The sequence below is a fragment of the Dreissena polymorpha genome, chromosome 6 (genome assembly GCF_020536995.1).
Source record: "Dreissena polymorpha isolate Duluth1 chromosome 6, UMN_Dpol_1.0, whole genome shotgun sequence".
NCBI classification, from domain to species: domain Eukaryota; kingdom Metazoa; phylum Mollusca; class Bivalvia; order Myida; family Dreissenidae; genus Dreissena; species Dreissena polymorpha.
This window is the reverse complement of record NC_068360.1, coordinates 16694496-16712318: the sequence shown is the minus strand read 5'-3', so window position 1 is coordinate 16712318 and position 17823 is coordinate 16694496. Positions and strand designations below refer to the sequence as shown.

The following is a 17823-nucleotide window of genomic DNA, read 5'->3' as shown; positions in this document are numbered from 1 at the left end:
CTGGTGTGACGATGCTTTTGAAGAGGATCTATATAAAAGCAACGTTATAAGTTTATCTACATCACCACAATTGTGTATGTGGGTACGAAACTTTTGGGTAAGAAAAAAATGGGTACGAGAATTTTGGGTACAAAAATTATGCAAAAAAAATAAATTGGGTACGAAAAAAGATTTGGTAACGAAAACAAATTTGGGTAGGAAAAAAGATGGGTACGAAAAAAAAATTGGGTACGAGCAAAAATTTCGGTACGAAGAAAATTTGGGTACGAAAAATGTAGGGTACGAAAAAAAAATCGGGGTACGGGGAAATAGTACCCGTATGGAACTTGATCCATTCAGCCAAACTGGGAAGCGGGTAACATTCACGATCAAATATAAGAAGAAATATCTTTTAAAACATATTCGACGTGTATTTTCTGTACCACTTATCTTAAAAAAACGTTCAGTTACAGTCATGACATAGGTTTTGATTTGATTGAGGAAGAAAGGGTTGATTTATATACATGTTTTTTATTTATATGTATAGACAAATAGGTTCCAATATATATATATATATATCAATAATGCATAAGGATATAAGTAATGAAACTAAATGTGGCATGAACATGAATTATTTTAGCTATGCCATATTGTTTGACAATTTAAAGCCACTGATATTTTAATGAAGGTTCTTTGAGCATATATTCCAAATATCATAATTTGTATATATTTGTTTAAGAAATCGAACAGTTTTAAGTGATTTTGTCATATTTAGCAGTTACATATTGCGTGACAATCAAAAAAAGGCAGTGACTGCACGTATCACGGTTGGGTTTAATGTAAACCAGCACATATGGCTTCATATGCACAATAATATCATAATTTTGTAAATAATCGTCTAGATTTCCGCTTTAGTTGAACAATCGATGTTCATAGACCACATCAAAACTGAAGAATTTCGCTGAAAGACATCCCGAAACAAAAAAAAAATATTTTGGGATTATTCATAAATGCTTTGGAATATGTATCTCGTAGATAAGGTGATCACTTCAGAGATTTTCTGCGTATTGTAGTTTACTACTTATACGAGTATCAGTTTTGACCTTGAAGTTTAGCCAAAGTTTGTGCGATATTTGCGCCCTTTTTGACGATGCTGCAGAGCAGCTCGTCTATGTTATCATACCATGAAAAAAATCTTCACAATGGCGACCTATGTAAAAGGCAGAGCTAGTCCGACTGAGATATAAATAGGACAGCCTATTCTGGGAAAAAGATTTTGACCCAGGTCGGACCTCAAAGACCTCGTGAAGAGGCCGGTAGGACCTGTAAATAAACTCTGATATATACTGGGAAAAAGATTTAATAATAGTTTGAAAACGTTAATTTTAAATCAGTTATATTCAATCCATTATATGTTTATAGATCAATAAAAAAACTATGCATTTTCTGTATTTTATCTGACATTTGTCGTGATTCAGTAAATAAATTGCGAATTAAAACGTGTATAATTAACTTTCAAAGCGATCATGAATGTAAAGAAAACGAATTATTTTGAACCTGCCATTTGTAAACGTTGTAGCGACTATGGTATATAAAGCGCATAATAGCTGTACGACATTGTGAAACTCGCTCTTATGCGTGCTTTCTCATTTTGAATATTTAATAAAGTTTTCCAACAGAAATTACAGAGCCACATCAGTGCACACACTATGTTTGATAATTCATTCGTTTGTTGGATATTGTTTGCTGTTTCAAACACATATTATCTCATATCGCGGAGATTTAGTTAACCTTACCATGTGTTCATGGGCGAACTCACGTATTCAAGTGCTCTTATGACTATGTGCTCATACCTACTTTCGGGAATCATCATGAAATTATTGCCGTACTTAACGAACAAACATTCCTAAGCTTATTGAATTAGAGAAAAAAAACAATAATAAAATGAAAAAACTTATATGTTCATGCACATGGGCATGTGAAATCACGTCCTTACACATAGCATCATTAACCCCCCCCCCCCCCCCCCCCCGCAAGTTCATACGTTTATGAAACATCCCAAATTCTTATCAACACTTTAAACTACTTTGTGGCGCATCAGTGATGATTTCGGAAGCCTTCCAATACAAGCGTTCGTCAAACGTTACAATGGTGTGAAGGTTGTGGCAAGGTTGCAAACTAAGGCTGATGTTGACAGAATGCACGCTTTGTCCCCATTGTACATATTAATCATATGCAAGAATTTGAATGACAATTACAGTCCAGGGTACTGTATTTTCTAGTGCAAGATACGCATCATTCCCTGCAAATTCAATGTTGCCTGAAGCTGAAAAATATCGGTCCTCTTGTCAAGATCCAAAAATCACGACAGGTCCAAACTATGGCGTTTCACATAACAAGCATAACGTCAAAAGTAATGGACTTGTGGTCCTTCCTATTGTGTCGTTTGACTCTTTGTGAGATTTCTGTGTAACATAATACACTTAAACTATGTCTGACAATCGTTATGTGTTCTTTGCCCCTCGAAACCTCGGTATAGACACCAAAATCATCAATTGTGAGTGGAAAGTAACAAAGTTATGATCATTAAAAGATTTTGGTGGCCATCTTGGAGGCCATTTTGGACGCCATGTTGGATTTGTGTGTAATATAACAAACTTAAACTATGTCTGATGATCTTAATATGTTCTTTGCCCCTTGAAACCTTTATATGGCCACCAAAATAATCAAATTTGAGTGTATATTTACATAGTTATGATCATTAATAGGGTTTTGCAGCTATCTTGGCGGCCATTTTAGACGCCATGTTGGATTTGTGTGTACTATTGAAAACTTAAACAATGTCTGATGATCTTTATGTGTTAATTGCCCCTTGAAACCTAGGTATAGACACCAAATTCATCAAATTTGAGTGGATAGTTACATAGTTATGATCATTAATATGTTTTGGTGTCCATCTTGGCGGCCATTGTGGACGCCATGTTGGATTTTTGTGTAATATAATAAACTTAAACAATGTATGATGATCTTAATGTGATTTTGCCCCTTGACAACTATGTATAGCGACCAAAATAATAAAACTGAGTGGATATTTACATAGTCATGATCATTTATAGGTTTTGGTGGCCATCTTGGCGGCCATTTTGGACGCCATGTTGGATTTGTGTGTACTATTGTAAGCTTAAACAATGTCTGATGATCTTTATGTGTTCTTTGCCCCTTGAAACTTAGGTATAGACAACACATTCATCAAATTTGATTGTATAGTTACATAGATATTATCATCAATAGGTAATTGGCGGCCATCTTGAAAAAAAACTTTCCGGAGGTCCGATTGTGGTAAATTTTGATATGTTTTATAGGACCTTCTACCCTACCAGGATCAGTTAAAATACTCTTTGTAGCAATTTTTTGGTGGTTGAAGGTATTTTTTTCATACAGTGACCCTACTAGTACTTCTTGCTAAAAACAGAGTATTGGCGGCCATCTTGAAAAAATGCCGCCATTTTGAATGTTCAAGTGGCTAACGTGCTTTTTGAAGAAATGGGTACCTAAAGGTGTTTTATTCCAAATTTCATGCTTGCATCACTAAGTGAAAGATTTTTTCAATAATCAGCGCAGCTACCATTAATGTGCAAAATAACTTACAATCACTATGCATTTGGGGGACATCCATGTTCAGCAATTTCTACTTCTTGAAAGGTTATTGTATTTTTTGTTAATCCATCAATATGCTCCTTTCAACACTCCATTCAAATCATGCAAGAGATGAGCATAACAGGAGTATGATACATTCTATATTTAAATACTTCGAAATCTGATCAGTCGCAGCACTTAATTAACTTACCTCAATAATTATGGATTGTATAATTTATATTTTTGTCTCATGAAATTTGTCCGCTTATGAATAAGAGTTTTATGGTACAATTTATATATTATTTACTTGTAATTGTATAAAGACTTGCATGCTGAAAACCCATTATGACTACTCGGTGAGTTTAAACACAACAAATGATTTCAACAATTTCTTATTAGTATTTATTTGTCGAATAGCGAAAACAAACTGTTATGGCATGTAAGCATGTGTACAGCAATTTCTCAAACAGAAGCAGCACCTGTGTATAAACACCTTAAATATGAAGTCCAAATTTTTAAAAGTTTCCCTATTACAATCATCAGCTCCCAGCAACAAAGTTTCAATGCTGTTTACATAGGAAAAGATAATAAATCACTGGACACAAATGAGCTGCGTAATGTAACAAGAGCACCGCATAACAGGTGCCACGCTCGGCTACGGGTGCAGTTTTGAATAAATGAAAGCTTGTCAGATTATTTTTTTTAAAGGTCACAGTGACCTTGAGCTTTGACCTAGTGACTGTAAAATGGGTGTGGCGTGTAGAACTCATCAAGGTGCATCTACATATGAAGTTTCAAAGTTGCAGATGGAAGCAATTTGATTTTAAAGCAAATGTTAAAAACCTTAACAAAATGTTAAGGTTTTAGCACAATGCTGACGGCGTAGGACACGACGAGCAGGCTATGACAATACCTCGGGTTTTCTCCGAAAACGCAGAGCTAAAAATGGGTCAAATTCCATATGCTGCGAGCATACCTCAACACCGCCCAGTCAGGCCAGGAACTACCCTGTACGCTGAAAGCCACAAAACCTTGAATGACTTTACAGGGTACAGTGTAGCCCCCTTACAAGACTGGGCAGACTGGTTTGAAGCTTCACAGACCACATATGGCATAAGACCATTTTTTCACATGATGTTGTTCATACATATCTGATGCTATCCATTACCTGATTATCCTGTATTATATTGAAAAAGTAAAAATGTTATTCTGGAAATAACAAACCTGTATTTATAGGTACATAATTATCAAAATTTCTCATTTTGATTCGCCTTTTTCTTTAAGGGTTTTCAAACGCATTTTTACACTCGGAATTGACTGTTTTATTCTCTCTTTCAAAGTCTTAATTCATAGGTCACTAAAATGATTGAATTTATTTTGATAAATTTACTTGACTATTGTCATACAGAATAATTTGTGGCTTTATACACAGGAAATTAGTAAGTTGGACTTAACACAGAGAAAAATAAAATAAACATGTACACATTTTGGCTGTATACAAATGCTGCAAATAAAAAAAATATGGTACACATTATTAGCTTGTTTACATAACTATATTGCACTACTTAAAGCAGTATATGTTTTTAACGAATTTAACAAAACAATCAAGCTGCAAAATCAAAAGAAAATATGACTGGCCTATTTCCTGTAACAAATATTCAGAGTAAAATGAAAGGTGTAGTACAAGATCAGAAATTGGTAAAATTTCTTAAAGTTAGATTGGTTGTAATGTGAAAACGAAAGTTTTTGAAAATATATTGAATAATGAAAAAGAAATAGAAACATTTAGATATCTCCAATTAGCAATATCTATTTCAAATATTGAGTTGATACAATTGCATTATACATTTTTGTTCCAATTACTTTTTTAAATAGTGTTGCGATTGTTTATGTTTTTGTTCGTCAATAATTTCTAACATTATTCTCATTCAAATAAAGTGTCGTTGTTATAACATACTGTGAGTAGATCAATGCTCTTTTTCAGTTAAGAGCACAATATCATACTAGCATTTGAATTGGGACTTCTAATAGGCCAAGTGAGACATTAACCCTTTCCCCTATAAGAAACAAAGTGAAAATGGCTTTTGCAACCATCCTAAAACCAGAACAGCCTGCGAGTAACTTGCAGTACGTTCAGGTTTTATGCTGTTTGCTGATCATCAGTATCTAAGGGTCGGAAATGGAACCTTTAACCCTTAATTCCCCCATAAGAAGCAAAGAGAAAATGGCTTTTGCAACCATCCTAAAACCAGTACAGCCTGCGAGCAACTTGCAGTCTGTTCAGGTTTTATGCTGTTTGCTGATCATCAGTATCTAAGGGTTGGAAATGGAACCTTTAACCCTTAATTCCCCCATAAGAAGCAAAGTGAAAATGGCTTTTGCAACCATCCTAAAACCAGAACAGCCTGCGAGTAACTTGCAGTATGTTCAGGTTTTATGCCGTTTGCTGATCATCAGTATCGAAGGGTTGAAAATGGAACCTTTAACCCTTAATTCCCCCCATAAGAAGCAAAGTGAAAATAGCTTTTGCAACCAGCATAAAACAAGAAAAGCCTGCAAGTAACTCGCAGTCTGTTCAGGTTTAATGCTGTTTGTGCTCATCAGTAACGAAGGGTTAGAATCAAAGCCTTTAAAAATTGAATTTAGAAAGAAAGGTATTTAATTTAATGTTACTTTCTACTTTCTATTTGTCTTTTGAAAAACGTATCTAAGTGGTAAAGGGTTAAAACTTGAATCTAGTAAGAAAGATCTTTATTTAAATTAAATTAATAAGGTACTACAAATGCATCACATGCGTATCAAAGTGGGAAAGGGTTATGACAAACAGTACTGACCATCCCATGCTGTGTACAGACGTTAGCAGAAATTAGCATGTCCCTGAGTTCTTATTACCTAACCTCACCTCTTATATCACTGATTCATAGGCAAATAACCTCGGATTCTCTTTCTATCCCAATCTCAAGGACATGCTAATTTCTGCTTACGTCTGTACACAGACGTAAGCGTACAAACGTAAGCAGAAATTAGCATGTCCTCAAGTCCTTATTACCCAACCTCCCCTCTTATATCACTGATTCATAGGCAAATAACCTAGGATTCTCTTTCTATCCCAATCTTTACATACATGTACAGTAAAATTATCGAGAACTCCTGAACTACGTCACAGTTTTGACAACTTAGATTCACCCTCCCTGTTTTTTCTTGAAGCAAACAACGTCATAGGGTTGATCCCACAAAAGGTCAAGGGAGCAATCTGCTCGAAATACATGTGGCTGACATTAACTAGTACATGTACACTATCAAAAGCCTTCAAATAATATATACATGTATGTTCAGTGAAATTATTCAAAACTCCTAAAGTATATCACAATTTTGCAAATTAAATATTCACACACCTTGATGTTTTTTTTTCAAAAAACAACTTCGGGGGGGTGGGGGGTGGGTGGGGCTGATTTCACAAAAGGTAAAAGGACAAATCTGCTCTTACAATGTAATACATGGGGCTGACATTAATAGCAAGTACACTTAACAAAGTCTTAAAATAATATGAGCCAGGTTCTGTGAAAACTGGGCTTAATGCATGTTCGTGCTGTCATTCCAGATTAGCATGCGCAATTAGGAACGAAACTTTCTGCTTTGAAGGAATCTTTTGTTTAAAAGGAAGTCTCTTCAAAATAAAAAAAATCCAATGAAGGCAGAAAGTGTCGTCCCTGATTATCCTGTGTAGACTGCACAGGCTAGTCGTCCCTGGTTATCCTGTGTATACTGCACAGGCTAGTCGTCCCGGATTATCCTGTGTAGACTGCACAGGCCAGTCGTCCCTGATTATCCTGTGTAGACTGCACAGGCTAGTCGTCCCTGATTATCCTGTGTAGACTGCACAGGCTAGTCGTCCCTGATTATCCTGTGTAGACTGCACAGGCTAGTCGTCCCTGATTATCCTGTGTACACTGCACAGGCTAATCTTGTGTACACTGCACAGGCTAATCAGAGACAACACTTTATGCACCAGTTTTCTCACAACATTGCTAAAAAATATGCAGTTTTAGTTTTAAGACAAGCAAAAATATGAAGATCCTAACATGGTTATTTCAGATTAATATATAATACTTTTTGAAGTTGGATGATACAGATTATAAAATGCAAGTTAAGCCCCATTTGTTGCTAAAAAACAACAAGAGGGCCATGAAGGCCCTGAATCGCTCACCTGACTAACCTTGCTACATCAACTTAAATTCTATCAGACCCATATCCCAAGCCAGATTTCATTAATTAATACATTCTGACAAAATTTCATTAAGACATGATGAAAACTGAGACCTCTTTCATCTACACAAGGTTTTACTAGAAATGGCCCGATGACCTAATTTTGGACCCCAGATGACCCATATACGATCCAAAATCAGATATTATTAAGATAAACATTCTGACCAAATTTCATAAACATCTGATGAAAACTGTGACCTCTATTGTTTACACAAGGTTTTTCTTTTATTTGACCTAGTGACCTAGATTTTGACCCCAGATGACCTAAATACAATCCCAACCCAGATTTCATCAAGATAAACATTCTGACCAAATTTCAAAAAGATTGGATGAAAACTGTGACCTCTATTGTCTACACAAGGTTTTTCTATTATTTGACCTAGTGATCTAGATTTTGACCCCAGATGACACAAATACAATCCCAACCCAGATTTCATCAAGATAAACATTCTGACCAAATTTCATAAAGATTGGATGAAAACTGTGACCTCTACTGTCTACACAAAAAAAATGTTCACGGACACACACGCACGCACAACGGACGCCCGAAATCACACTGTCATATAAGCTCACTATGTCACTTTGTGACAGGTGAGCTAAAAAGTAACTGGGCTCAAACCACTGTCATTTGATGATGTGGTCGCCGATGCCTGTGTGTGACTGTTTGTTTGCTTTTTATTAATTCTATCTAATGCAGTTTATTTAAAAAGAAAATCTATTTATTTTGCAGGATGAAATGTTTTTTTTCATAAGCTATTTTTTCGGTATGACTTAGCTTTGTGTGACATTTTATTATCAGGAAACAGTGTAGATGTACAAATCATGCAGGCAGGGCTATAATTAACAAGCATATTTGCGTTAATACGCAATTAAAATAGCCAACAAGGGACACAATTGTCACAAAACCAGGTTTTCAATTGGAAAAAAAAGTCTGATAAAGGGAGACAACTAAAACTGAACGGATTGTTTATAATAAACCCCCTTTGTTTCAAAAAAATCTATTTTAAGTCGTGGCGACCTTGACCTTGGAGATATTGACGTAATTCTTTCATGTGACACACCATCCAATGATGGTGAACAAGTGCGCCAAATGATTTTAAAATCTCACAATGAATGACATAGTTATGGCCCGGACAAGCTCATTTATGGCCATTTTTGACCTTTGAACTCAGTGTGACCTTGACCTTGGAGATATCAACGTAATTGTTTCGCGCTACACATCATCTAATGATGGTGAACAAATGTGCCAAATGATTTCAAACCTCACAATGAACGACAAAGTTATGGCGCGGACAAGCTTGTTCCACCGGCCCGCCGACATTCGCCAATCTAATAACCAGTTTTTCCTTCGGAAAACCTGGTTAATAAAAACGTTATTAAATTCAGAATAAAGGGTACAAAAACGCAAATACAAATTTAATAATGTTATTCCCGTAAAAAACCTTGCGTCAGGAAATGCAATTCTTAAGAACACCGGGCGTATTTTTTAGACTGGTTATTTTCGGTACAAAAATGTATCGGATAGTTTATATGCCGTCCTATGAAGAAAAGAAGGCAGTCTTTCCAGGGATTATCAATCTTTTGGGTATTATTGTAATTATACTTAGACCCGTCCGATATCTACTTTCATTGTCAAGGTATTCAACTCAAAACAACCCCATAACGGGGTGCATCGCTTTGAACAGCAATAACTTCATCAATTGTGCAACGATTTTCACAAACTCGGTCTTATTAAACGCAAAAATGAATGAACTTTGATCAGAAATTCAGAAATTGTTTGTTGTTATGTACAGATACCTTTTTGAATTCCATTTGTATAAATAATAAAGTAACCTTTGTAGATTTTTATTATATTATATATGTCATTCCCTAAATAACCCAATTGAGTTTAACACCGGGGTTGAAAAACCATATTAAGCTAAAAAGTAGGGGATGAAAAATTTGCTAAAACTCTATTGAATTTACAATAAGAAGAAACTGATTTAATAGGGTAGGAAGCATTGTGATGAAAGGAGAAAATGCTAATTTCAGCAATTTCTCCTTTTATTTCAATGATTTCCACAGTCACAAACATTTGCAGAAAGAATTAACTGTTCTGGGTTAAGGGTTTATGTGGTCTGCAGCAAAGCCATCAGAAGAGAATCGTGTCAGAGAAACCTGGCCTGTAGCCAGCAAATCCTTTACTCTAATAGCACTATTAATTGGAAAAAAGAGTACACTATAATTATTTCTAAATCTGCCATCTCAAGGAGATAATTCTGGACTAATTGGTCCGATGTTGCTCATTTTCGACAGGGCTCGAGTTTTCATTGATATGAAGACACTGTGCAAGTTTGGAAAGAATTGGATGAAAAATTTGGACTTAATTGCATAAACACCATTTTCTCAATTCAAGGGGAGGTAATTCTGTACTTCATGGACCAATAATGCTCATTTTTTGTATGGTTTGTGTCCTCATTGATAAAAAGACACTGTGCAAATTTGGAAAGGATCGGACAAAAAATGTGGAAGATTTTTGAAAGTTTTCACAAAATAGGCAAAAACGAATAAACATGCAAAGTTCAACGAGCTCCTGCGGCCATGTTTTTTGACGAATCAAATTTCTTTGAACAACTTTTTCAGGGGAGCCTTCAAAGGTCATCCCTGTGAAATTTTTGGAAAATCTGATGAGCGGTTTCTGACAAGAAGATTTTTTAAGGTTTTTACCATATATGGTCATGGCGGCCATCTTGGTTATGTGATCAAATTTTTTTTAACAATTCTTTTGTCCCATGACCTAGGGATGCTCCACATGAAATTTAGTTGAAATTGGCTCAATGGTTTAGTAGAAGAAGATGTTTACAAATTGTTTACAGACAGACGGATGGACGGACGGACGCCAGACGGTGAGTGATCACAATAGCTCACCCCGAGCTATCGCTCAGGTGAGCTAACAAAAGGCAAGACCTTTAACCCGCCATATTCGAAGAGTGTGATAGCACATGTTATCAAAACTCACCAACCATTATACTCTTTTTATTTTGCCACTTACCAAAAATTTTAACATAAAAATAAATAAATGACATAAAATGTCGAGCATACATTAATAGCGATTTACAGTTATGCACAATATACAAATGAAAAAAAAAACACCCTTGTATGGAAAATGTGTAAAGAACATGACTCATACAGAATTGTCGATAAAATCATAAATAATTACGTCCACAATACATTTTGTAAATAAATACAAATTCAAACCAAGAAAGTTTTACTTGTTTTGAGGTCAAGCACAGCACAAATTTAACAAGAATATCAGTAAAACTGATGAATGCTTCCCATTAATGTGCATTATATAATGAAAGTGGGCAGAGTTTACTTGTGTCATCAGTCAGTGGCATAATCCACTTCACCCTTTACCACTTAGATATGTATTTAAACGTGTTTGCAGTCCATTAGAAAATCAAATTTAATTAAAGACGTTACTTACTAGATTAAAGTTTTAACGGCTTTATTTCCAACCCTTAAATAGCAGCAAACAGCATAAAACCTGAACAAACTGCCAGTGAGTGGGAAAGGGTTAAAAACTTTGGGCAGGGTCTCCAATACACTTGTGCACAAGAGGTATATTATATATGTCCGTTAGACCTCAAAATCCAAAGGCAGATCTATCCCTTTTGTGTGTATATTCTAAACTGAGCCTCGTTATGCCGAAACTGGGCCTAATGCATGGGCATAAAGTGTCACACCTGATTAACCTGTGACAACACTCTCGACCTAGACTGGATTTTCTTTCAGATACAACACACTCTCGACCTAGACTGGAATTTCTTTCAGATACAACACACTCTCGACCTAGACTGGATTTTCTTTCAGATACGACTTCTTTGAATAAAAATAAAAACAAGAGCTGTGTTTGTGATACACAATTCCCCCTACTGCGCTTTGAAGCCATATATTTGACCTTTGACATTGAAGGATGCCCTTGATCTTTCACCACTCAAAATGTGCAGCTCTATACATGCCAATTATCAAGTAGATATCTTCAAGTATTGCAATAGTTATGACCAAGGTTAAAGTTTTGGGACACACACATACAATGACAGACAGACAGAGAGACAAAAAACTATATACCCCTGATCATTCGATCCATGGGCATACAAATCTTAAAAGTGGAAAGTTTCATCCCATATTAGACTGTATAACACTTTCCGCACATGCAATAAAACCAGTCTCCCCAGAACACATTATATATCTCAAAAACCAAAGGCAGAGTTGTTCCCCTGTGAGAGGGTACTGAGCACAGTTCTGTGAGGTGTTCCGCTGGTCGACGTCTTCACGCGTACAAACGTGGCCACAAACTGCTGCAGTCCATCCAGGTTGTGATCCGACAGATGTGCTAACAACTCCTTCTTATGGTTCTGAAATACATATTACAAACTATTTAAACGCTTTGCATGCTCGGAATTTGTCGTCTGCTAAATTTATAAAATTAGCTTTTTCTTCGATTTTTTTTTCAAAGAATACTATCAGAATAGCAAACAGTTTGGATCCTGATGAGACGCCACTGTCTGTGGCGTCTCATCTGGATCCAACGTGTTTGCAAAGACCTTCAAAATTTGGTTCCAGCACTGAAAGAGTAAAATGAAAATTCAACATAGCATTTATAGAAAGAAATTTCATACTCTTCTTTTTTTCATTTAACCCTTTATCCCTTGTAAACACACTTTGATGCGCTTGTAGTCCCTTAGAAAATCTAATTAAAATCTTCTTTACTAGCACCAAGTTTTAAAGGATTCATTTCCAACCTTAAGATACTGATGAGCAGCAAACAGCATAAAACCTGAACTTACTACAAGTTACTCACAGGCTGTTCTGGTTTTATGCTGGTTGCAAAAGCCGTTTTCACCATGCTTCTGATGGGGTAAGGGTTAAAGAGTCAATTTATAATGAGCAAAGAAGAAAAGAAGCAACAAAATTTTAACAGCTCTCATAGTCAGCTTTTGTGTCGGTTTTCACTTTTGACTTTTTGAGTCTAAGCAAATTATTCCTGTGTACATTCATTTCTGTGAATTACTTCTTATTACATGTACAACTAGAGCTTTGTCACAGACTGTGACGAATACTCCCCACATTCTGCATTGGCACAGAATATTTTGCATGTTGTCTTCACAAAAAACAACGGACACCATGCTTAATGTTTAAAAGGCACTAAGTGACCCCGTGATCTAGTTTTCCCATGTACGAACTTGACCTACACATCATCTAGATACAACTTCCGACCAAGTTTGGTGAAGCTCTGATGTAAATTATTTAAATTACAGAGCGGACACCATGCTCAATGTTTAAAAAGCACTAAGTGACCCCGTGACCTGGATTTTGACCCGGCATGGCCCATGTTCGAACTTGACCTACACATCATCTAGATACACATTTCTGACCAGTTTGGTGAAGCTCTGATAAAAACTACTTAAATTAGAGAGCAGACACCATGCTCAATGTTTAAAACGCACTAAGTGACCCCGTTACCTCCTTTTTGACCCGGCATGAACCATATTTGAACTTGACCTAGACATTATCTAGATACAACTTCTGACCAAGTTTGGCGAAGATCAGATGAAAACAACTTGAATGAGAGTGCTGACACTTAATACGGACCGACCGACCGACCGACAGACAAGCTCACTCCTATATACCCCCCTAAACTGCGTTTGTGGGGGTATAATAAACAATAAAGTTTAAATCACTTTTGGAAATTGTTTAGGCCATATTAGAATCGTATTATTTAAGCATTGAACTCATTGTTAATTGGTCTTAAAACCACTCTGACTTTGGTTCTTTATTGTTAGACAAGAACAATTAAATAATAAAAAATCATTGAGATTTGTTATCTGAATGTGTGGAAAGTAACTTGCCCTTTAATAAATACCAACATACCAGATGATGAAGAAACAAGAGATGTGTTTGTCAGAAACTGCCCCCTACTTCGCCGCTTTGATTTATAATTTTTTTTATTTTTATTATATCCCTTAAAAAATATTACTTCCCTTACTTCTCTGCCAAATGATAAATAGAAATTATCTCCCTTTAAAACTTGTTACTTCCCTTGGATTTATTTTTTACCTTTGACCTTGAAGGATGACCTTTAACCACTTATAATGTGCAGCTGCATGAGATACACATGAATGCCAAATATCAAGTTGCTATCTTCAATATTGCAAAAGTTATGGCCAATGTTAAAGTTTTCGGACGGACTGATGGACAGACAGTTCAAAATGCTATATGCCACCCTACTGGGGCCTAAAAACAAATGTAAAATACACACTATGCCAAGTGAGGACACATTATGCAGTCTGATGCTGTATGATTTTACATTTAAGTATGTATTTACGTAAGTGAAGTTTTAATTAACATGCACATATATGTACAGGATATTTTATAAGGTGGATAAGGGCCTAACAACTTAAAAAGGAACTACAACAACAATCAAACACCTGCTTTCAATTCACTTATTTTGAAACATCAATTTTCTGTCATTAATTCCAAATAGAGGATATACGCCAAATATCTTTTTAAAATATTTTTTTTTGGTGGTAAAATTATAGAATTCTTAAATTCTTTATAATTCTAGATAGTTAAGCACATTTTTTTTATATATTCGTTATATAAACGCAATGTTCTAGCGTGCTTATAAAATTAGAATGTTTAGCCCTTTAAGCGCTGGAACCGGATTTTGAAGGCCTTTGCAAACAGTTTGGATCCAGATGAGACGCCACAGAACGTGGACGTCTCATCAAGGATCCAAACTGTTTGCTATTCTGATAGTGTTCTTTGAAACAAATCACAGAAAATGCTAATTTTAGAAATTCAGCAGAAGACATTTTAGCAGACGACAAATTTCCCAGCATGCAAAGGGTTAAATGACATGCTCTACTTTATTTATATAACATTCAAACCAGTCTATACTGGAAAAAAATCATTTTATGCTTTATATAAGAACAAGAGCACAAAGGTACATTATTATTAATAGAAATAGTTCTAAGAATCCCATTTTTCCAGTTGACAGATATGTAGATTACCAGGTCAGTGGTCAAGGCTGTTTGTCTGGTCCCAAATAATACAACAATAACATCAAACTTGTTGAACCCATAACTCTGCATTTTCAAAAATAATGGCATTAGGCATTTTATATGAATAACAAACTTCATAATAATTAGAACATGTTGAAGTCAGTTAAAGTTAGCAAATGTTATTAAATTTCTACATTAACTCTTCTTTCATAAAATGGATGCTACAGCTGGCTGAGGTCAATTGACTTCAAATCCATGGAAAAACAACCATACAATAGAAAGAAAAATCATAGTGTTTTATTTTGCTACAGTTTAACTGTGGTACTTACAGCTCCTTCAGGTCACATAATTAATAAGCAAATGACAAGAAATCCATGCTTATAAGGAGCATGTATTCAATAACAACCTTTTATTTAATGCTTTCCGGTGGTTTATAGAGAAATATCAGTGAATTAAAACTGATAATTTCACTGTTTCAAACAGTGAAAATTATCAGTGAGAATTATCGATAATTTTCATTGTTTACTGTGAAATGACGTCATTTTTTTTGACGAAATGACGTCATTATCCCAGCAAAATTCGTTAGTTAAACTCTTGAACAATGTATATAAACTGTGAAAAATGCATTAAATAAAAAGAAAATTTGTTGGATTCGGTGGATTATCGACTTTAATTCACTCGTGAATTAAAATCGATAATCCACCGGATCCAACAAATATCCTCTATATATTTAGCTTTTTTTTAAACAGAAAATGTTAAATAACTGGTCCAACTTTTGAGCAGCAATCAGTGCCTTTTTAAAAAACAAGATGTGTTTGTGAAACACTATGTCCCCCCCCCCCCATATTTGACCTTGAAGGATGACCTTGACCTTTCACCACTCAAAATGTGCAGCTCCATGAGATACACATGCATGCCAAATATGAAGTTGCTATCTTCAATATAGCATAAGTTATGGCAAATGTTAAAGTTTGACGATTTGTCCCATATATTTGACCTTGAAGAATGACCTTGACCTTTCACCACTCAAAATGTGAAGCTCCATGAGATACATGCATGCCAAATATGAAGTAGCTATCTTTTATATTGCAAAAGTTATCGCAAATGTTAAAGTTTAACCCAAACAAACAAACCAACAGACAGGGCAAAAACAATACGTCCCCCAGTATAGACTGGGAGACATAAAAAAAACTTATCTTTCCCTTAAATTGCTTTTTATGGCAAGCAAAGGTGAAAGAAAGAGGAAAGATAGATAAATGAAACCACTGGACCTGACTTATAAAATAGTATTTGTTTAAGGAACAATATCTTTCCAAAGACAGTGGACTCAACTATTATCCCGCTTTGGTAGTTAAATGTATGTTTTCTACGAGTCACCTGATATAATAACCAGGGACACATATTTGAAGTTGCATACATGCAGGAGTAATGTTATGTAAACCAAAAGGTGCTTCTAAGTTGAAACAAGAACTGTGACCATGACAGGAATTTAGATTTCTGAAATTTAACCAAATACTTCTTGTGAATTCAATCGACTTTAAAAGCAATGTCTGCATGTAAGCTTCCTCCACTATTACAGGACAATAACTCTTTCAAGACTAAAATTATTGAGCCGCAACCATTTTAATATTTTCATTAACAGTGACCTTAACTCAACTGGCCACAAATGCAAATCCGCTGCTAGTTCAGCATGTGCAGTAAGCTAGTTATAGTTGTTGCATTCAAAGGTTCACCTAAATTTTATAAGTGCAAAAAAGGCATAATTCAGCTCAATGGCAGGTCAAAATTATAGGCCTTAGTCTGACACTTCACCATGATCCCCAAAACATGTGTCGAGTTTCAATTGAAATTCTTTAGTATTCACAGAGATATGTACTTGCTGCACTCAAACGTTAACCTACATTTTATGTGAACCAAGTCCTGCTAAAAAACTGATCACAGTTATATGTCTTAGTCAGTGTATGTTCATTAAGTACTGCTAAAAAACTGATCACAGTTATATTTCTTAGTCAGTGTATGTTTATAAACACCTTGAACACATGTAAAAAATGTTACTCAAATATCTGTTATAGAAAACCAGTACAGCGATTTTTTTCCTTTTTTTATAAAGTACTGGAAAACCGCACTTTCCCAATTAGCAACAAGAGCGCCGCATGACGGAGCAATATACGCCCGATTCGTGTGCCATTGGAGATGATACACTGATGATTGATGTATTTGTTTTGGAAATAAGCAATATACCCCCATACCACTTTGACGCAGGATAAAAAGTTGTTTAAAAGTTTCGGATGAATACAATTTGAATTAGAGTCCGGACAAAGTGGCGCCGTTGAAAATGCACTAATTGACCCTATGACCTAGTTCTTGACCCGACATGACCCATATTCGAACTTGACCTAGATATCAACTAGATGCAACTACTGACCAAGTTTGGTAAAGATCGGATGAATACAATTTGAATAAGAGTCCGGACAAAGTGGCGCTGTTGAAAATGGACTAATTGACCCTATGACCTAGTTTTTTACCTGGCATGACCCATATTCGAACTTGGCCTAGATATCAACTAGATGCAACTACTGACCAAGTTTGGTGAAGATAAGATTTATACAATTTGAATTAGAGTCCGGACAAAGTAAAATGCACTAATTGACCCTTTGACCTAGTTTTTGACCCAGCATGAACCATATTCGGACTTGACCTAGATATCAACTAGATGCAACTACTGACCAAGTTTGGTGAAGATCGGATGAATACAATTTGAATTAGAGTCCGGACAAAGTGGCGCCGTTGAAAATGCACTAATTGACCCTATGACCTAGTTTTTGACCCGGCATGACCCATATTCGAACTTGGCCTATATATCAACTAGATGCAACTGCTGACCAAGTTTGGTGAA

The 17823-nt window shown here is 35.6% G+C and overlaps 1 protein-coding gene across 4 annotated transcripts in view; it reads right to left on the bottom strand.

The window, feature by feature from the left end:
* Positions 1–4003: 4003 nt before the first annotated feature.
* Positions 4004–17823, bottom strand: part of LOC127833702 (centromere protein I-like) — a 107607-nt gene continuing 93787 nt past the window's right edge. For 2 of the 4 annotated variants that reach the window (XM_052359119.1, XM_052359118.1), the window contains one exon: positions 4004–12278. In XM_052359119.1, coding sequence (XP_052215079.1) covers positions 12114–12278 — 165 coding nt within the window. In that variant the 3' untranslated portion in view covers positions 4004–12113. The remainder of the gene's footprint in view (positions 12279–17823) is intronic. The other 2 variants (XR_008027565.1, XR_008027566.1) reach the window with 2 other exon arrangements.